At 36.7% G+C, this 22,528-nt stretch overlaps 2 protein-coding genes across 2 annotated transcripts in view; one reads left to right on the top strand and one right to left on the bottom strand.

Moving 5' to 3' along the window:
- The first annotated feature begins 10 nt into the window (after window positions 1-10).
- Window positions 11-11,300, top strand: ZNF518B (zinc finger protein 518B). The gene is given in 3 exon segments (XM_010710414.3): window positions 11-225; window positions 6,035-7,701; window positions 7,704-11,300. Coding segments are annotated over 2 exon segments (3,249 nt in total). The 5' UTR covers window positions 11-225; window positions 6,035-6,236; the 3' UTR covers window positions 9,488-11,300.
- Window positions 11,301-11,784: 484 nt separating this feature from the next.
- Window positions 11,785-22,528, bottom strand: part of CLNK (cytokine dependent hematopoietic cell linker) — a 43,962-nt gene continuing 33,218 nt past the window's right edge. The window contains exons 2-5 of the mRNA XM_010710415.3: window positions 19,462-19,595; window positions 19,029-19,106; window positions 16,991-17,146; window positions 11,785-12,673 (exon numbers count right to left, since the gene is read on the bottom strand). Coding sequence (XP_010708717.2) covers window positions 12,527-12,673; window positions 16,991-17,146; window positions 19,029-19,106; window positions 19,462-19,595 — 515 coding nt within the window. The 3' untranslated portion in view covers window positions 11,785-12,526. The remainder of the gene's footprint in view (window positions 12,674-16,990; window positions 17,147-19,028; window positions 19,107-19,461; window positions 19,596-22,528) is intronic.

Raw genomic sequence — 22,528 nt, 5'->3', positions numbered from 1 at the left:
GGAGATACACCCTGAGCGGGGGCGGCCCCGCGTCCTCCAAGGGGCGGCAGCGCGGCTGTGTGGGTGGGCGAGCCGCCCAAAAAATGGGATTATTTTCTTGGTGTTGTGTGGCGGATGCTGCCGGCTCGCGGGCGCCATGAGGCAGCGGTGGAGGCGGCTGCACTGCAAGGCTGTTGTCTTGGCTTGGCGTCCTGGCTGCTCGTCCTGAAGAAGAACAGCTTTCGGGTTAGTAGCCGTGTTACTGAGCAAACAGAGCGCTCTGCGCCGTGGATGTGTATGTTTAATTCTTTACAGTATTCGAACGGAAGGTTCTCTTAATTAAATCCTGCATTTAATTTTGTTGCTAGAGAATGTATCATGAAAATGTATGGCGTTGGTCACTTAGGGCTATTTCCATATATAAGAGGACTTCGAATTCTTTTAAAAAATAGATCTGTGTTATCATGGAGATAGTCTAAGTGCTTTGATGCACGCTTTTAATAAAAATAAGTCTTTTTTTTTCTTCTTTTTTCCCCAATTACGAAGACTAATGGTATTCCATAGGGATTGCTGGTGTTCTATTCTGCATTGTTACTACAATGCCAGGCTGTGGCCAAGGCCCTTTTTCCTGCAGATCCTTATGTAAGTGGCCAATTTGATCAGGAATTAAACACAGCGATGAGTTTTGTTATCTCCATGAATGTTTGGAGGACTGGGCATGGAGGAATATGTGCTTTCATTGAGCTCTTTAGCCCTTCCTCTGCTATTATCTGCGGTGCCATGTTTCCTTGCTTTGTTGCTTGCAGGCCTTAAAGCTTGGAGCGAGGCAGTGCAAATGCTACTCAATCCTTAGGATGTACAGAAAGAAATGGCTGTCAATTCTGTGAAACAAGAAGATGTGCAGCATAAATCTATAGGTTGATTGTATATTGTATGAGAAATTGTACTAGCATCTTCTTGGACACTGTCAAAAATAACTACTTTGATATAGTGATTATACATCAGGGTGCTTTGCTTGCTGTATTGCAGTAAGACCATCAGGCAATTGGATTATATGTTGGAGTCTTTTATATGTCAGATACAGCTAGGCCTCTGGCCCAGAATCTTAAAAAAACAGATCTCAGTTTCAGTAGAGTATTGCATAATGCACTTAATATGCACTTGCCTTCTGTAGATGCCTGCAATGTTAATTAGACAATTTTTTTGCCTGCGCGTTAGGAAAGTAGTTACTTTTAATCAATATTTTGCATACCTTCATACTGTGTTAAAAATTCTGAATGTAATTATTTTAATGAACAGTGAAATAACTGTATATTCTGTAATAAAAGTGAGCTCTAAAAACCTGGTACGTGGTCTTTGCTCTTCTCCACTCCCTACATTGACACTCCTCATTCATTTTGGTGGAAAAGCTTCATGTCAATTCATGTGATACAGAGAGCACTGTGTCTGTGTGATTAGCTGTCATTTTGAAACAGAATGCATATTTGAGAAGAATGACAGATAAATATACGCGATGTATTTGAATCACTGGTTTTTAATACAAAATCAGTTATTTTGGTTAGCGTAATATGTAATATGTTAGTCAAGCACTTTCCTAGTCATTAGGCCTAAGACTGTGACTGATTATTACATGGTTGGGTCAGCAGGACAGTTAACTGCTTAACAGAGACATCCAACCAATGTTAAATGGGCAGTATATGGCATAGTATACAAATGTGAAAAGCAGATGAGATAGGTTTACATGGAGATTTAAGTTCTTCCAAAGAGATTCACACTCTATCTTCCTGATTCAGTGATGTAGTGTCTTCCAATTCTTCATAAATCTCTTTCCTAAAACAAAATTTAAAAAAAAAAAAAAAAAAAAGACTTGCATGGGCTTTTCGGTACCAAAGCAGGCCTTGATTGTTGGGTGCAGGCTATGAGCTTAGTGTGTGAGAAGTGTACGGTTTGCTGATGCAATTTGATCACGTGTGATAAAAGCATATTGCTTGTCACATCCATTTTGTCGATAGCAGTGTATACTTTGAGCATCTGCTTGACGGGAGTGAATAAGAAAGTTTGGTTTATCTTCTTTTTGTTGTCTTTTTTTTTTTTCCCCTCAAAATTAAGGTCTCTGATATTTTGAGGTATTTTCACACTCATTTTTCAAATCTATTGTTGTAAAGACAGTGATTGGAATTGATTTTTGACACTTCTAATATATTTTACTTTGTTCTTCATCTGTCCCATTCCTGCAGTAGCAATTCAGAATCCTTGTGGACTTTCAAATTTTATTTCTATGTTATCTTTGGTTTGCTCTGTGTATCCTGGATTTGGTTGTAACTTGAAGAATATAGTATGTATCATTTCATTAAATCTTCTGGAGCATGTCTGTGCTAGTACTTTTAATTACCTCAAAAATTCTTCAGGGTATTCCTCAGGCCTCTCCCCCTCAACTATTCTTGCTGATACGAAGTGAATGGATATTGGATTATTACACCACCTTTCTGCGTGTATGTTGTTGGTTTCATTTCTCTGAAGTAACCAGGAAAGGCAAATAAATTTCAGTCTAGTAAAAAAGGCAAATTAATTTCAGTTTAGTAAAAGACATTTTACAGTATACTTTGGTTTAGCCAAAACAGCAATAAAATTGAATGCATCCAGGCATTTCTGAGTACTGAATAGTTAATAAGAAAAGATAGGGGGACAAAACTGGGGATGTCATTTCAGCAGCTGCTGCTGGTTATTTTGTTCTTTTTTACCATGTACTGGGTCTGGATGAGATGAAGTTAAAATTTTTCGGAGCAGTGTGTCTAATGCGGTGTTTTGAAGTTGTGGCTAAAACAGCACTGATGATATGCCAGAGTTTTGGCTGTTTTTGAACAGCGTTTGCATAACGTTAAGGCTTGCCCTTTTTCTCCTTGCAGCCCTCCCCCACCTCACAGTGAGTAAGTTAGAAGTGAGCGAGAAGGCGCAGTGCTGAGACAGCTGGCTAGGATCGGTCAGAGGGGCGGTGCGTACAATACAACGTCATGCTCTGCAGTAACAACTTGAAGTAAAGGATAGAGAAAGGGAGAGCGGGCTTGGCTTCCAAGATGGTTGGTTCTCTTAGACAGGCTGAGCATCGATCTGCTCGTGGGAGGCTGTGAGTCATTTTCTTTACATCACTGCCAATCCTACCTCTGGCCTCTTTCCTTTATTGAATGTCTTTGTCTTGACCCGTGAGTTTTCTTGCTTTTGTCCAGAAGTTCGCCCTCCTTCCTGCACAAAGAGGGGTGGGAAGTGAACAAGCAGCTGTTTAGATGATGGTTGGGTTTAACCCGCTGCACGTCTGAAATGCATTTGTAGTACTCAACATTAAAAACCTCTGGTTTCTAACAACTCCATTAGAACATTATTACAACATTTTTCATGGATCTGAATAAAAGCTTAAGTTTATTGTTGCACCCATTTTCTCTTTTCCCCAAATGTCGAGGTACTTGAGTTGGGAAAGATTTTAAAGATTAATTAATTAAATAATTTTATTAAATAATTATTTAATAGAGGTAATTCAAAGAACAGGCTAGTAATCTTTTAGTTCCTTCTTGGGATGAGCAATCCAGATCTGCCTGGGCAATTGAAGCATTTGTCAAGCGTTTGACAACTTCCGTTACTTTCTTGTTCTTTAAAGGTGATGGATCCATTTTCATGTTGTCTTGTAAGATGAAGTTTGCAATGTTAATTAAAAAAATACAACACTTCTTTTTGTGATGTCTGTAGCATGAAGTGCTCTATGCTTATCTATTGGTCAGTTGATATCAAGTGTAGTTCCAGTGTGAGTATGAAGTTACAGCAAAAAAAAGTGAAGACAATCTTAATCTGATTTCACCCATCCTTCCCAAATACAGTTTTAATTACTTTTTAAAGCTGTAGAAATCCTTGAAGCACTTTTGGTCTGGACCCAACACTAGAGCTTATTGAGGGCTCATAGCATCTTTCTCCTGAAATGAAGCAATGGATCTCCTGAACATAGACCTGCCATCAATCTTATATGTCAACAAGATTCATCTCAAGTCTGAGAAGTGGTATTTGCAGGTGGGGAGCGCAGTTCGTCCAAGATGATCAGAACTATTTGTTTTATTTCATTCTTTATGCCCTCTGTTATCCAGATTCTAATGTTATGAACATCAGATTTGAAAACGCATGCACACACACACAATAACAAAACAAACAAACAAAAAAAACCAACCCCAAACTACACACAACTTTCAGATCATGATCCAGTAATGTATACGTTCCTTGTTCCTGGGAAGCTGCCCCGTGTGATTTGTTTTTCACACAGGGATGTAGCTACAGGTGTCTGCATTGCAATGAAATGAGATTACTACAGTCCCAGGAACTTCCTGCAGTTGAGTTTTACAGCCATCCATCTGCTAGAGACTGAAAATATAATTATCTTGTCTTTAACCAGTTTTCTAATTTCTTATTGTTGTTTGAGATTACTTCAGTATGCTTGCTTTTTGTAGAGTTCCATCTCTATGGCAGCGTTCTCACAGCAGTTAGGAATATTAGCAGATAGAGCACAGATAGATGTAAGAAAAACTTAATGGATTAGATGCTTACTCGTTTTCAGGCACTGTAAAGATGTTCCGTAGTATAAAGTTCTCATTCTATTATTATTACAGTGGTAGGATGCTACTTTGTGATCTCAGCTTTGTGAGAGGGCTTTGGAACCCAAATCAAGTCTGTCTCCAGATAGATGTGAAGAATTAGATTCCAGGTGCAGAAATGCCCATCTTCTGTAAGATGTATTAAAATGCAGCAGATCTGTGTAACAGTATGTCTTTAAGCGAGAAAATTTGAATAAGAAAGGTATTGAATTGAGTTGTTCTTGCTGTTAGCTTTGGATTTTATCTTATGTATGTCTCAAAAGCATACTTCATTTTTTCTGAGTATGAGTGCGCTTATAGTTCTGGCAAAAGCTTTTGAAGCAGAGATCTTGTTCATGTTAGATATGAAAGAGACAGTAAAAGTTCTAGAAGCTTTGGGGCCAAACATGCTGCACAAGTTAACAGAGTGGTTGTGCATTGGTGTTACTGTTTTACTTCTGCCTTCTCTTGCTTTGCTTATTTTATTTGATTGACACAGTTTGTTCTATCAGGTCGGAGTGAATTATTTATATGATTGTTGACATACGTAGAAGTGATTGTACTGTGTTATTAATAGGAGTGAAAGCAATTACTTTTTGCAGCTGCTGATTGTTCTAACTTAATTATGTTGCTGTAGGTTATTATTTTGAGAATATGTGAAGTAGAATTTGCATGTGATTATGTATTAGCAAGACTGGACCTGAAACATTGGTATTGTTCTTTTCTAAAGAATTTCCATCTGTACTTCAGGAATTTTTATGTTAACTTAAAAATCCTGATTTTAAAAACAATCTCATAGTTTTGTTTTTCTGGTAACCCTTGTGGTCACTTAAGTCTTGCCTCCTGGGATTCACAAATGAGTGGTACCTGTAATGTTTTTTAATGTCTTTTCTGTGCTGCCAGTATATTTTTGGATCAGATACTTACTCATTTTTAAGCACTGTAAAGGTGTCTTGTAGTTTAAAGTTCTCTGGTAGTATTGTAGTAGTTGGTAGTATTGTAGTAATTGGATGCTGCTGTGTGATATTGGATCTATGAGAGCTGTCCTTAAAACTATCCTTAACTGTATATTCTGTCCCTGACTGTATATAGAACTGAAAGCAAATTCTATTGCTGAGTTCCGGTATGAAGTGTCCTCCTTGTTAGGCTTAAATGCATCTTCTTAAATGTAAAGTTCTTATGACATGGAAGAAATAACATATGCTCTGTAGGTTTTGATAAATATCAGATCAGCTTGTGAATTTATGAGCACTGACTATGAGCAAATACTAAGGGCTTATTTAACTGATAATGTTTTACTTAGAGTTAATGATTCTTTGTGCGTAGTAGAACCATCTTAATATATTAACAGATTTGCACAGTGTAATTCGGCCGTAGTTTGCTAATAGTTGACTAGTTCAATGATTAGTAAATCATAACTGACTTTTCTTCTGCTCTCTATTCTTTAGTGCTGCAAGTTGATTGAATAAAATTAAGAACATGGAGTATAATATGGATGCAATTGCTTGATCACCATTTTTTCCAAAGAGCATATTTTGCGGATTGGTGGACTGAGCGAGTAATTGATAAGCTGCATGCACCAGGCTAACATCAAGAAAACGTTCTGTTGCTGCTGTTTGACGAAGCTGATGCAGATTTGCATCTTCTGAAATGCAGTTGAAAAAAATGAGGGAAATTCTACCAAGATTGTACCCTGGCCAAGTTAATGGTAAAAATAATTCCTTAACTACATCCCCAAAGCAATCGTTTGAAGATAAAACAAATCCATCAAATGGTGATGATAATCAGAACTACTGTTACCAAGGGACTGAGGCTGAGAATAATAAGCTGTCATTGATAAGCTGTATGAAATGCAGAAATATTCAGAAAATTTCAAAGCAAGATTTAGAAAAGCATAAGAAACTTGGGTGGACTGAAGACAAAAACTTCATCTGCAAGATGTGTAGTCATATTACACCTCCTGCTTTCCATTTTGTCCCCGAAGGTGCCAATGCTGTGGACTTTGAAAAACATGAGAAAACTTATCCGAGAAAAAAACAGAAAGCATTTAAAGTTAAAAACTTTTTGCCCGGTAAATACTACTGTGATAAATGTAGATTTTCAACAAAGGATCCTTTGCAGTATAAAAAGCATGTAGGTCAACATGAAGAAATTAAATTTATTTGTTCCTATTGTAATTATATATCCTACACCAAAGGTGAATTCCAGAGACATTTGGTGAAGCACACTGGAACTTTTCCATATCAGTGTGAATACTGTGAATATGGTGCTGTTAGGCATGACTATATAGTGAAACATACAAGAAGAGTGCATGAAGCGCCCAAAAAACGGCTGTCAAATACTGGCTTAAAACGTCAGCAAAAGAAGTCTTGCTTACCAAGTCAAAGCACTTTATTTGAAAAGCAGAAATATGAAGAAATTACTTTTCAGAATGAACTTTCAAATTCGTCTTCAAACATCACTTGTGAGATTCCAGATAAAGTGACTAAAATAGTCTCTTCGTCTCATGATGTAGGTAGCATCAATGCAGCTTCAATCCAGAATAAAACAATATTGGAGCCGTCTGAAATAAGCATGTGTGAGAATCAGAGTGTGGAAGTTGAGGTCTATTCTCCAAAAATGGAGCCTTTACAACCTGGAATGCCTTTAACTGTAATTGCGCCATCTGAACTGGTAGTTCCTTCTAACTGTTTAGCTCAGATAGTAGAAATCAAAATAGTGAACGGAGCTCAACAGCTGGTTCTTAAACTAATTCCTATGAAAGAAGCAGCTTGCAGGCCTGTGAACTGTGCTGAATTGGGACTTGAGAATCAAGGTACAGAGCGAAGTGCAGAAGGAAAAAAAACATCTGTATCTTCAAATGAATTACTAACCATGGAAGTGAATGTAGACAAGTTATCCAGTATTAATAATCAGCTTAATTTAGACAGTAAGTATGACAAGAATTCTGAATGCCTTTATTCATCTGATTCTCAGTACTCAGACTGCAACTCTGCATCAATTCAGAAAGAGGATTCATCAAAATTATGCCTTCATTTGGTGAAAGGTATTGATGTGCATTCGGGTGTTATAGAACTTTGTTCTCAGTCTTTGGTGACTAATAGTACTGAAAAAAAAGTGATCTTAAATCACCCAAGTGGGAAGTGGATGGAAAAAATAACTTGCATTACGATTTGTATTGTTACGAAGAAGGTGTGGATAGATCTCGTCCAAAGTATGCTGCTGTTTCTGAAGATAAAAGTTTCAAGAACAATTCAGTAAAGACTACTCAGGAGAGCAAAAATTTCTACTCTTCTGCTGTCCTTAAACAAAAAGATACGTTTCCTCTAAAGAGGGATGACAAAGAATGTAGGAGTCTGATAGTCAACTCTGCAGAAACGCATTTAGCTGCTAAGGGTTTTGATAGAAAATCTGTTATATGTTCTGAAGCAGAAAAAAACTTTCATGTTACTAAAACTTCACCTTGGGAGGACATGACTTTTAGCTTTAGCAAAGTAAAGAAAGCCGAGACTGTAAGTCAAAAAAATAATCTTCTTCTGGAATCACTAGAACTACAGAAAATGGAGAATAAGAACAATCCTTTTGAGGGACCTGTTATTTCATCTGTATTTTCTCTTAGCTCTGGGGCTGAAAATGTTCCAGAGGGCATCAGATGGGATGATACAACACGCAATAAGAAGTCAACAACATTGCTGTGTAGAAAAATTGCTCAGCTTATGTCTGCTGCTGAATCTAACATGAAATCTATGCCTTTGAGATGCCAAGCTTCTAGTAAAAAGATGCACTTCCCTCAGGAAAATTCAGCAAGCTGTGAGAGAGTTGCTTCTGCCACTGAACTGGAACAAGCTATGTCTTTCCCTCAAGTGCACAGTGGAAATAATGCCATTGGTAGTGATGAACACAGTAATGAGCAGCTACTTACATTTGCAAGAAAATCTAAAAGCAGGATGACTAAAAATTCCAACGTTGCTTCTCCCGTGTTTATCCCCAAAGGGACAGTGCTGAGAGTGCTCAATGCTAATAGTGGCCAAAACTCCAAAGGAATAGAAAAGATGAATGAAACTTCAGCTCCTTCTGCATACTGCAATGAGATGCTTCTGCCTCGTCCAGTTCCTGTCAGTGTTTCTGAGAAACTTAGCAGTAATTTGCCATGTTTGCCTCATCAGAGTGATCCAAGTACTCAGTCCCGAAATATATCGCTCAGGCAACGACCAAAGCGAGAGATGAATGCTAAAACTAGTAGCAAGCAAACTGTTACACCATATCAGAAAAACGGCGATGTAAGCAAGCAAAGCAAACACTATTCAAAAAGTCAACAAGGACACAAAAACAAGGTGAAGCAAGCAGGTTTCAGGGAACTTCCAAAGAGAAAAACAAGAACGCAGTCAGAAACCAGTTCAGGTTCTGACATGTCGTATCTATTGACAGCAAGACGTCTTCGGCTTGTCCCTCTGAGAATGAATCAGTTGATTAAATGCCCTCGTCGTAACCAGCCAGTTGTGGTGCTAAACCATCCTGATGTTGACACCCCAGAGATAATTAATGTAATGAAGACTATCAACAAGTATAAAGGTCATGTCCTGAAAGTAGTTCTCTCAGAAAGGACAAGTAGTTGTCTTGGTGTCAAACGTTACCGAAAGCGTCTTACTCTTCAGAATGCTGAGACAGGAAGCCAAGCAAAAAAGCAGAGTATGCTAAAAATGAAACTGAAAAAGACCCATAAAAACAACTACCAGGTGGTGGAAGCCTCACCAGCTGAAGCACTTCAGTGTGTGTTTAAGTGCTGGTTTTGTGGAAGAGTATATGCTGACCAAGAAGAATGGATAAGTCATGGACAGAGGCACTTGATAGAGGCAACCAAGGGTTGGGATGTTCTTTCGCTTCCAGTAACAAAGCATTAATTGAGAGACTAGTTTTGTCTGTTTGTTTTTGCTCTTAATTTCAATGAGTGCCGTTAATTTCCTTGGAAAACAAGATAGGAAAAACTGCTTTACTTTGCAAAAGAATCTGTATTGTTAGAAAGCAGAAAGGAGAGCAGAGCTATTGAGTTATTGAGAAGCTTATACTGAGAACTAAGCACTACTTTGCACTCCCATGTTTGAAACTTTTATTGGAGGTCAGCTTCATCTTCTCCGTAAGACAAATTTGAAAAGAATTTGCTATGCAAACATTTTTCTTGTTGCCATTATCTGTTCTAGGATGCTGTGCTGTACCTGGTTTCTGCTGGGTCTGTACAAATAAAATCCTAGACTATGATATCTGTCTAACATGGTTTAATTTGTTTTATTACAGCATAGTGTTTCAGAGATTAGGCATACATGTAGTGAACAGCACTTTCAAATCCTCTGTGGGCTACAAGTGTATATCACAGGTTTTAGTGGCAATTCAGGCACAAAATATAGGAAGTAAAACTTAAATTCAAGCACTCATTTTCAGTGGAAGAAAACCACTGACTTCAGAGGAATAAAAGGCTGTAAATGAGAAATCTGTGAGATGAGAGTTACTCCCACTAGGTAAAATAGCACTAAAATGTTTAATTTTTTCTAGTACTTAGTTTTTACCTAGCTTGTATTGCATTGATATGAGAAAAAAGAGCACAACCATGCCAGCCTTTTGTACTGCTTTTGCTGAGCAAGCAGGGTTGGTTGGAGGACTGAGAGGAGAGAAACTTTTCTGTGTGGTCTCGGACTTCAGAACTCTAATGCTGGATGTGTATTGTAAGTTTGAACCGGAACTACTGTTTTGAAACACTGGTAGTTCCTAGCTCTTCATTTTCACTGTTGGTGCATTTTTGTAAACAGTTTAACTAAGCTGGGAATATTTTTCTATATACTCTGGTGGATTATTCATTGTTTTGATAAAGTATGTATGGTATCTGTATTGAAATGTAAGTATTTTAAGACTTCAAAGTACAACAAAGCTAAACAGTTAAAAGGTTGCTTTCTAATAATTTTGCAATACTGTTAAATTGTTCAGAGACTTGGTGCTTTAAGTGAGACCTTCTTCATCAAACATTGGAAAATTTTATATCATTTGTATCATAGACTAACGTATTCCACAGAACAAACTTCCTTTTCTCTGTTTTGTCAGTAATAATGAAAGGACAGTTCTCATTTTTGTATTCAAATGGAATTATATTTTTTTAGATGGGTACACTAGAGGGTTTTTTCACTTCATGTACTTTTATGCCAAACCTAACAGTACTATTTACATTTTTTATTCTGAAAATAGTTTCCGTTTTAAAACTCTGGCATATCACATACAATAAATATTAGAACTGTTAACATAAGAAAATATGGCTAAAATCCCTCCTTTGTTAAACTCTTTCAGTCCAGGTTACTGTCCGTATTAATTTTGTTTTTGTAGAAGCTACAAAATAAATGGCTTTGAATTTGCTTCTTAAGAGTTGTTGCTGGCAAAATAAGAACATTCTTTATGAAAGCTGTATTCTGTGTGTGTGTGTGGAAAAAATGTTGCTGCTCAGCGTTATAAACTAGGTGGTTTAAGTATACTAATAATGCGTGTCGTTAGTAAGCAAGTTTGCTGTTTTGGTGAGCATCTACAAAGCTTTGTGTGTTTCTGACATCGTCTGCTGTCTGAATTGTTAAGCGGTTCTTTTTTATTGTGGGTTTAACTTAGAAAAAAATATTTTTCTTTTAATGTAAAATCCTTTCGTAAGTTAAATTGTATGGTGACTATAAAAGCCTGAAAGCAGATTATGTCATGCCTCATTTCCTTTTTGAGTTCTGCCAAACTCAGCAGAACTCCGGTGATTAGGTAGTGTCATGTCAAAATAGTTTCCTCCAACTTTGATAGTCTCAGCGGTTTGAGAGAAGTAAGTACAATGAATGTTCTTTTGTGTTATGATACAGCGTGGAGAAATGAAAAGGTTGCAAGGAAGTCAACAACCAACTGCTCAAATTAGTTCGGTGCTAGTTTGTGCCATTGCACAGCACAGTACATCATAAGTTGGGTTGGAATCTTGCGGTCTGGGCTTTAATGTTTTAATTCTTCCAATTACCCAGTCAAAGTGAGAAAAGATGTTCATTGATGCTTACAGTCAGCACTTTCCTTGCACATTCATGGTGAAACTTTCCAAAACTTAAATTGTATGAATAGATATTGCATTTTTTGCTGGAAAAATACTTCACCATTTCTTCTGCTTTGATACACTCTGGAATATTTTTAGGTAAGTTGGAAACTTTTCTACTGTTTCTGCTGATGGTTTTTATCTGTATCCTTGCACGTGGTAAGACTTTGAAGGGGCTGTTTCTCTAATGGTCCTAATGTGTTTGAGCATTCAAATGTGGAATACAAATAGTTGCTGCTTAAGCTAAAGGTTATATGTTAAGCAATAGACCTTTTGTCATTAAAGGTGTCCTTAGGATTTGGACCAATACTTAGGAGCATCAACTGACACCCACTGATTTCAGTGGCTGCCAAGCAGGGATTTTTATTCTGCAGATACACACACAGAATTAAAGTGTTAAACAGCGAATACTCAAATAGTGTTTTATGTGTATTTTTAAAGGAAAGAATAAACTTTTTTGATACAGAATGTTTTATTAGGTTTTGCTACTGAATGAGCTTCAGTGACATTCAAGTAAGCAAGACTGAATTTGATTTTTCATCTTGTGTTAGGTACAAAGCAAGATAAATTGCTCAACCATTGTCAGAGTATCAGGAGTCAGTCTCTTAACGCTTTTATGTGAGTTAATACAATGACATACACTTTACCTATGTCCTCAGTTTTTACATCTCCTAGATAAAAAAATATTTGCACGAATTAAAAAGGGATCCATAATCCAAGCTGGAAAGAAGATTTTAGTGGAACATACAGAAGTCTTCATAATATGGAGAGCTGATCACTCAAAGATTAACCTGGCTTTTTACACATTTAAATAATTGTTCTATTTATATTTATTCAAATGTTGATGATGTTAAGGTAAGATACGTCTTTTGCATAGCTTTAATGGATGTGTAAGGTAGCATTGTACTCTTTGGGTTCCTGTTTTATCCTTTCCATCAATGAGTGTGATGGGAGCATATTTGTAGAAGTCAATTATATCTTTCACAGAATTAAACTTCTGTGGGAAAAAGAAGAAATGAAATTAGTGGTTGAAAAATTTAAGTGATAAATATCTTTGTCTATAAAATCAAAATAATAGCTATTGACAGTGTTAGAAATAGGCAATATTTTGAATAAAATTATGATCTGACAATCGTAAGACAAAAAGCACCAGAATTTAACCCTCATTTATTGTTTTGGTCGCGTGTGATTAAAGAACATCTGTCTGCTTGGAGCAAAAAGGGAGCATGTCTAACCCTGGGAACACAGTATGACTTGTGAAAGTTTGTAATGGCAGGTGCAATGATGATTTCTTGATCTTTTCACTAAAATTTTACCTTGTCAAATATTACATTTAGTTAGTAGCACAGAAAACATTGCTAGTTTATCTGTCCTTTAATTTTTTTTTTTTAATTTTTTCCCAATGCTCAGTTTACCACGTAAGTGAATATAGAATCCCTTTAAAGCACAGTTTTAGTTTTATTCACTGGTGTTGGAAACAATGACATCCTTTAATCCTGTTCTTAAAATGATGGCTTTGTTCAAGGTCCTTAAACTGACTCAAACTGGAACTGAAAGCTGCTCTCACCTGCCCTACTGGTGAGACTCCATCCTTCCTTCTGCCATTCTGATGGTTAGCAATTCTCTACTTTTCTACTTTTCAGGCAGTGCTGTAGTCATCATCCTGTGTCTTTCAGTTTAAGTAATACACCTCTTTCTGTATAGCTTCTAAGCTTTTGCACGTGAAACAAATTTGACTTCTAATTTTAACTCCAGAGGTAAGTGATTGATTTTCACTATCAGCATTACAAAATTCATCTTGAATGTATGGATTCATTGTTATTAAATTGCTACAACTGTACACAACAATGTAAGTATACTGTTACTTTAGTACTTTGAAAGAAATGCATGGCTTATTATATCACATTTGCTCTATTTACAGTCATATTGTACGTGTGATGATATCTCTTGGAAATCACTGTCACTTCCACCTCATCCACACCCAGTTGAGAGCAAGAGCATTGGATGTAATCTGTCATTTGGTGTAACTGCTCTTGTATTATTTTATGATAAAATTTATTCTGCTTCAAAGAACGTGAGCTAATTATTTTTAATTTTTTTCATGATTTTTTTTACTTGTATAGTTCTTTTTCCATTTTGCTAAAATGATATGTTTTTTGTGTGGTAGGTAATTTTGCAAAGTAAATAATAAGAAAATAATTTTTTTTGTTGTGAAGAGACTTAAACATGAGCAAAGGTTTGAGTTGCTTAGCTCTCGTCTTGTCATGGGAACCGTGCACATCAAGAGTAGTAGTGTTACAGTCATCTGTGGATCTTTAATAAAGAAAACAAACCGGCTGGAGGGGGGGGCGAAGGGAAGTAAATGATCTTCAGAACAGCAATTTCGAATGCAAGTGCTTAAATTTCACATTAAATGTCCCATTTGTGGATTTGATCTTTGCAGCTTTTTTGTGATTTGATCTGGAGCAAGCTTAGTACAATGTAAGAAATCTGGCTAAATTGCTAGTAAAAGACGCTAACAGAATTAAAATTGTTTTTTGTCGTCTTTGCTTGTATTCATTCCAGCTTGATACTAACTTATCTGCAAGGAATTTCAGTAAATTGCTTCTGATCACCATTACTTTGGCATAGAAGTAAAAACTTTCTAAAACAAAAATCTGATAATCAGAGAATTATTTTCTACCTTACAGGCCCCTTATAAAGGGCTATAAGAGCAGAGGGGCATAAGAGCTAGCGATGCTCTTCTGGAAGTTGAATTCAATGTGTTTTCAAAAAAAAAATCATGGTACAAAGTGTAACCTGTATGCAAAAAATCAAGAGTTAGGGGAAAAACTTGAATATTTACATTCGGTGTCTAAGAATACAAGCTTTCAGTGAATGGAAATAGACTAAACATGCTGCAGAATAGCAGTAAGACTGAACCTTTTTCACTGTGCGAGCACTGAGGCACAGGCTGCCCTCAAAGCTTTGTATGCCCCATCCGTGGGGATGTTCAAGGCCGTGTTACACGGGGCCCTGAGCAGCCTGATCTGGTGGTTGGCAACCCTGCCTACAGCAGGAGGTTGGAACTGGATGTTCTTTAAGGTCCCTTCCAACCCAAGCCATTCTATGATTAACTGTATACTTCAAATCCTTGTTCTCAGATTGCAGTTTTCCAATTTTAGTTTCAGTCCAGACCGACTGTTCAAGATGTTGTCTTTTCTGTGCATAAGATGAAACAAACAACAGAGTCATTTGTTATGGTATTTCCTGAGATGGTGAGATTGTGCTCTGCTTCCTTTTAGTTTAGTAAAAATCCCTTCCCCCCAGTTGGTTTTCATAGTCATGTAATTTTCTAGTTCCCTTAATTGTCAAGTCTGCTCAAATGACAAACAGATTGGGTTTTTATCTTTATTCCATAGTGTAGTGTATTTCAATTTCATTCAGTTTTTAAAATCCTTTGTTTCTAATCTGAGGCTTTTCCATCTGGGCAGTTCCAGGAAGACTGAACGACATAAAAATCATGGAAAGCTAAACTCTCCGTCTCTTAATTTATAATAAAACTCCAGGGAGTTATCTGTGAGGTTCAGTTCAGAACCATAGGCAATATTTCACAGAGGACTGCTCTACAGTGTGCCACAGTAATGGTACCAGCAGTATGATTTATTCTAACCTCCTGCTTCCCAAACTGCTTGTGTACAGTAAAGATTTTGGTTTATTATTCATTATTAAACCAATCTTCCTGAAGAACAACTTGCTAGTTAACTTGCATCTCATATGCCTGAAAGCTTGTGATTCCTCCCATGATTTCCATGAAGAGTTGAACTGTAAATCTTGGACCTGTTAAATGAATGAAATTAGTTTGGGTAGGTTTTGAATTCCGATCTTTGTTAGCTTTTGACTTGTCTGGACATGCCTGGTGAGGATGGAGTTAATTGCGCAGGTCGTATGGTGCAGTGTTTTTAGATGGTAACACACGGATGCTTTAGCTCCTGCTGACCAGTAGATAGCGTCAAGGCTTTGTGTTTCTCACTCCACCCCCCACGCAATGAATAGGTCAGTGGGTGAGCAAGACGCTGAGAGAACACAACCAGGCAGATGACCTGGGCTAACCGACGGGGTATCCTGTGCTGTTTGATGTCATATTCAGCAATGTAAAGGGCGTGGATGGGGTGTAAGGAGCTGAGCCATCTTTTCCTCGGCTCACACATGGGAGGTGCTGAGTGATTGCTTTTGCATCACTTTCCTTTTTTTTTTCTTTCTTTTTTTTCTCCTCTTCCGCTTCTCCTTTGTTTATTAAAATACTTTTATCTTGATCCTTGGCTTGTTTTGCTTTTACTCTTCCTTTCCTTTCCCCCATGCCATGCGGTGTTCAGCTGCAGGATGAGTTTTAAAAGTACTAACATGCATAAAAAGGATGTAATTGAAGATTCAGCTATGTGGGCTTTGTCACTTCACCTGACTGGGATGTGTTTATTTACATATCTAACAACCTTTGTAGCAGTTTCTTGTTCTGCTTTTCTTCTTTTCTGTGCAGCTGAATTTAATGCTCAGCTGAGTTATCTTTTATTTTTTTATCACATCTTTATAAGATGACTGTTTTTTCTTGTGTGAAAGACATGCAGATAGAGTTTTTGATACTTAACCATATAGACAAGATAAGAATTAGTCTCATCATATAATTGAATATAATTGAGTTTAACTATGTGAAAGAACACTACTAATGTAAAGGAATTGCTGACTGAAATTTTACCATCTTTGAAAGACTGATTGGAGGGGAAAATAATACTCCTACTTTTTTTTTTTTTCATGGCTTCTGAATATCCATGACTGCTTTTGTCCTCTTTCTTCATTTCTTTTTAATATTGATTTACAGTTTGTTATATGAGTGACAGATGATTAGAGAATCTGGTTATGCACTAATAACAGCAGCAGGCCAAGCTGTCAGATATATGGAGTTGTGTTTCTGCTTATCTTAAATATACCAGACTACAAAATAAGCTACAGTGATAGGTAGTACGATACATACCTGGAAAGGGAGGACTTTTCCCCATTGCTTTGCAGGTGTTAGAGTAGGTAGAAAAATCCTAAGTACTTAGGAAATTTTTGTGTTGATTTAAATCAGAGCATGCTACGTAAAATTTGATTTTAAATTATTAACTTGAGGTTTCTTGAAACATTGAGATGCAATTCAAATGCCAGTATTGTAAAACAAACTTCAGTGAAGCATAGCAAGTATGTTATATGAGAGGTTTATAACTGTCTTTGATGTTAAGAACTTGTATAGTGTGACACAGAAGCAGTAGACTAAAACATAAAAAGGGATTTTACTTACATCATCTCCTCTGAGCCCTGTTCCCAATGCATACTGCTGACTGTCTTCCAGAAAACGTACTTTAATGTTGTACACTCTTCTTCCATAATAGACAACCAAAACGTATGGTTCAGTGTTTGACTTCTTTGAACAGTCTCTAATCAAGAAAGTCTCATCCTGTATAACACAAATTATTGTAGCAGTTATATTGTACATTGTGGTAAAAAGTACATCGTATCATTTACCCATAACTGCTGTTTGGATTAAAATCTTGAAGAATTAGTTAATTATAATTGTGTGATACTGTATAGTTAAAAGAAAAACTATTTTTTAAATGAAATTTAATGTAAAAAAAGGAATGTAGAAAAGTATTTTCTTTATATGTAATACAGCTCTGTTAATAATTTCTGTAAGTTGTATATAATTAGCCAATAGTTTGACTGATAGTAGTGAAGAATCATGTGCTGCCGTATTGTACATTGTTAAGCTGAAATCTCTATCATATTCTAGCAAATGATCTCAAAGTGAAAATGGGATATTGAAAGTCAAGTTGCTTAAAAGAGAGAAGTTAATGAGTGACTGTAAGTAGGAAGAGAGTAAAGACATTATAATTCATTGGTTTTCTCTTTGCTTTCAAAGACAGTGTATGGATGGAACAACTGTTTATGATACAAGGATATGGTCTTTTAATGCTTGCTAGGACCTTAGAGTTCTAAATTGTAGGGAGTCGTACTCTGATCTGATACACATTTACACTGTTGGGGTAATCTCGAAGCATAATACAACTTTTACACAATTGTTACAACAATTTAAATGACAGTGAGTTTCTTTTAGAACATGGAATAATAAAACAATATCCATGAAATGTAACAGTGAGAACAGAAATAATACTGAAAGATAGTTTTGGCCATTTACATGTGTGCTTGGAGCTGACACCCCTGCAGAATCAGTCAGCAGGCTGTTCATAGTCATATGTCATAAAGTATATAGGCAAACATTTGCATGACTGCAAATGTTTTAGCAATTTCACTCAGTACAGTGAAGCCTCTCATATGCCTGAGGAGCTCATGAACCTAAATGTTATCTAGAAAATGTTTCAAATTCTGTGATCTGTCCAAGTAGGTTACTCTTGTGGAAAGGCCTGAGGAAAACGTTAACAGTGATGGAATGAAGACATCCCCACATTATTTCATGCAAGCAATTTTGTATTATGCCAACATGATATTTCTCATTTATGCGGTAGAAGAGCAAAGGAAAGGAAAATAAAACGTCAGCTTTTCAAAATTACTATTTCTTTTATTTATTGCACTGAGTGGGTACTCACATGTATGGTTCTATATTTTTAATTGTGAGAATATTAGAGAATACAGGAAAAAAAAAAGTAACAAAGCTAAGAATTTCAGAGAATTCCAAGCATTACCCAAGTTTTAGGTTTTATGTGAATAATAACAAATTAATGTCACTTTAGTAGGAGCTGCAGGAGTTGCTGACCAGAACTGCCAACTGCACCAGCAGTACTGAACTTTTTTTTTTTTTTTTGAGAATGTGCAGTAAATGGAGAAACCAAGAGATAATATTAATCAAGGAATGCTGTTAATAATGTTAGTGTATCTGATTCTGTGCTTGCTGAAATCAGTAGTAAAGCTCATGGAAATGTCTACATTTGTGACATGTTCTGTAGAATTTCTTTCTGGTGGATCTGGTGTATCTGCCCTTCACCTTCTACCTCCAGCATTCTGCTCACCCTGCTCCCTCCAGGCTGTGCCTTTCAAAGCTGGAGATTAATAATGACTGCAAAACAGCAAGTTAAGTGGATGCTTTTATGACAAGAAGTTAATTAAAAAGTAAAATTGTGTCCTTAACCTCATCAGTAATGTTTGGTGTGTTAATTGCTGGACTAGTTGATAGAGCGTATGTGTTGGCAACATTTTAAACATCATCATCAAAGTTAGTATGGATTATACAGCTAATTTACAAAAAAACCTGAGCTGCTGTAGACAGTTTTAGGATGTTTTCTCTAAAAGTTTACACCATGAGTTTCAGGATAAATTGTACTCACAGTGTTCTCCTCCAGCAGTGCTGCCTCTGCTTCATGGCGATCGTATTCTCCCATGTACCATTCATATTTGTGTAAGTCCTTAATTTTAAGACATAATAATCAGTGCATAGAAGTGAACCTCAGCTGCAGAAGCAAATGTCAGTAAAAAGACTTTAATTTGCATTTAAAGCAACTTTATGGTAGTTTATTAAAATAATTATAATGCATCTATATCATGAAATCATTTTGGAAAATCTATCTCAAAATAAACATCTAAATTGTTATCAGCTATGCTGGATTGTTTTCAGGGATGTTGAAAGCTCACAGATTTCAGGCTATTTAATTTCTTAGAGAAATGTGTTCAGTAGGCAGCATTTCTTAGATGTGTGCATGCTATAGATTGATAATCCTGTTTTCTGAAAATCCTCTCTCTGTTAAGTAAAGTATTCTTTACCTTTTCGGTGGGTTGGGCAATGTATTCCATTTCCTCTTTGACAAGTGAATGTTTTGGTTTATATTCACATGTTGTGTAGTGTATGGGAGGCGGTGACCTCTTGACTGACACATTCTCTGCATTTACCGTGGACCCTGTGAAAATAAATTCAGAAGGAAAAGAATTGTATTGCTATTAATTTGATCTTAATTTTACCGTATTAATTTTATACAATAGAATAGCATTTGTGGTTTGGTAACCTTTGAAATTTTGAACTGTTTCTTATGATGACCCTTAGGCCAATGCAGCAGCAATGATACCAGATTCATGCCTCAAGAAATGTAAAATGTTTTCTGATGTATTTTAATTGATAGCAGGTTCTTCTACGCATAAGGGTAGTACGTATAGTACACATTTAGGGTAGTATGGTCAGGTTGTGGTTGGACTTGATGATCTTTAAGGTCTTTTCCAACCTGAGCAATTCTATGATTCTATGAGCATAGTGAAATATTAAATATAAATTATTGATAAAATATCAAATATTACATAACATGATTAATGAGGGATGTATATGTTCATCTGTAATTCTGCTCTGCTTTTACCCATCTGAGGATTTTCAGACAGATGAAAAATGTCTTCCCAAAGCAGATGATCTGTAGTCTGTATATTTAATGCTGCCTTTAGCAGAGTATCACCTGGGATCTGTGCGAGCATGCAAGGCAGGGTGGGAGCATCAAGTGTGGGGTGATGTGGGAAGGCTTGGACTGACCAAGGCAGGTGAGGCTGCAGAGGAAACAACCTTAGAAGAGATTCCAGGTGTATGGCTGGGATGCATTTTGCAGATGCACATCATGAGAAAAAAATGGTTAATTGTAGCGTAAAAGCCTATCCTGCCATACAATAGAAGGCCTTTCTGTTTGTTACATGCAGTGCTATTTGTAGAAATGACTTAATGACTGTCGTAAATGAGAAGAATGTAATAATTGATGGCTTCCATCTTTTCCTTCTGGTTTGTGTTATAAGAGATAAACACTGCTTGCCAAAATGATATTCTTATTTATTGTACATGTTTTATTATATGTTTTAGTATATTATTCTTCTACCTGTACGTAAAATATGATAGCATATGAAGGGAATTCAGAAACTTTTTCATACAGAAGAATAATAATTGTAATTGTTTCATGTTTTTGTGTTGTACGTACTGTGTTCTGTTTTACAGCACCATTACATTTGTCTCTAAGTCTGTAAACAATTTGTCTCTAAGTCTGTAAACAATATCCACTGATGTCAGTAAGAAAAAAAGCAATGTTTTTTACATATTGATTCACATTCAGAGGGCAGTCGATCTGCTCAGAAATGAAATTACTGAGCCGATTGTGTAAAGTGTTTGGAGCCAAGCATCTGCATTTTCTTTCTGTGATCAGATTGAGTTGTTAAAGCGCTAATATGCTGTATTAGGTTTATTATACCTTGAAGCTATCATTTGTATTCATATTTCATTTTTTGTGACTGTTCTCACATACTTCATTTTTAAAAAAACACTTCACGGTTAGCTCTACATTTGTGACATGTTCTGTAGAATTTCTCTCTGGTGTATCTTAAGCTGTAGGATGAGAAGTGGATGGCGATGCTCACCAAGAAATTAAAGAACGGTTACATTTTTGCAGGTAATAATTTGTTTTTAGCAGTAAAAACTAAAAATATCAGTGAGAGAGGAATATGTACTTACATATGGTAAAAAATATAAGGTTTTTGTATATATCTAATAAAGTCAATACTTTATAAATAAAATATTTTTTTTATTTCAAACACGGACTTTAAAGAAAATTGTAGGATAGCAGGGTGGTATGGGCACTTGTTTGTTCTGTCCCTGTTGTTTCACAAGGGTAGTGATTGTACAGAGGGGAAGGGAGTTGTGCCTGACTAAATGACCAAGAGGAACAGTGGAAGTTTCTGAACCTGAAATTGGTACAGGGCATGTAGGAAAAAGAATCAGTTGTATGCAAAAGAGAGGATTGAGAGACTATTGAGAACAGCTTGGAAACAGAGGGAAAGGGAGGTTTTTAGTAGATCTGCAGGGGAGGAGAACAGATGGAGTTGTGCTGCCAGCAAGACTAACATGTCAGGATGTAGAAGTGGCTCAGTGCAGGGCCACCACCTGTGGAGCTGGAGCTTGTGACACAAAGCTGAGGGAGGTGGGCATCTTTGACCTGGCAATACCTGAGGTTGAGGTAAATCCTACTTTGAACAAATGGCCATTACATGCTACCTGGTTGTAGTGGAAATGCTAAGTCATGGCTTGAACTAGTGATTGAGCACCTGGTGGGAAGGCAGGGCCAACCCAGGGGAGCTCAGGTGCATGCAATGAACCTGATGACTAGAAGGGGTAGAGCCAGAATCCACCCTTCATTTAAGGGTTGGCAGTGGAGGCAAGAATATCTGGCTGGATCCTTGCTTGCCTGAGGTCTTCTAAAGGTAAGCAGATTCTTTCCTTTGCTTCTGTGTCTACAGCTGCTGCATTTTGACTTATCCTCACTTGCTGTAGCCTAGGACTTTGCTACCCTGCTATCGTTGCTGTGCTTTCCATTGCTTTATAGCATTACGTTGGTGTTTATCTAGTTACAGCACAAATTCAGATTTTGCAACTTGTAGGCTATCAGAATAGCTTGAAAGCTTATGTTTTTGATAGGGCATTTGCAGAGGCAGTTAAGGGACAGTATGAAAGTACAGTAAGTGTTAATAAAGATAGCAGGAGGTTAAGCTGCACAGATGTGTCTGATTGCCTCTGAGTCCCTAAAGCCTCTGGGTCTCAAAGCTTTGCTTTAAAAACTGAGATACAATATGGGTGAACCTGACTGGTGCGCTTCAAATGACATTCAACAGTGGCAGACAACAAACAAAAAAAAACAAAAACAAAAAACAAAAAACCAACACCTGAAGCAAAACAAAAAGATGAGGATCGTGTTATTTATATGTACTCCTTCTACAGTATACATCTTTGTTATTCAATTTAATAATGAAAGGCCAGTATTTTAGAGACTTTCCCTTCTAGCATCTTTTTCACTTCATCATGTGTTTATGCAAAAAA

Source organism: Meleagris gallopavo, chromosome 4 (assembly GCF_000146605.3).
Source record: "Meleagris gallopavo isolate NT-WF06-2002-E0010 breed Aviagen turkey brand Nicholas breeding stock chromosome 4, Turkey_5.1, whole genome shotgun sequence".
NCBI classification, from domain to species: domain Eukaryota; kingdom Metazoa; phylum Chordata; class Aves; order Galliformes; family Phasianidae; genus Meleagris; species Meleagris gallopavo.
This window is presented reverse-complemented; position numbering and strand designations above follow the sequence as displayed.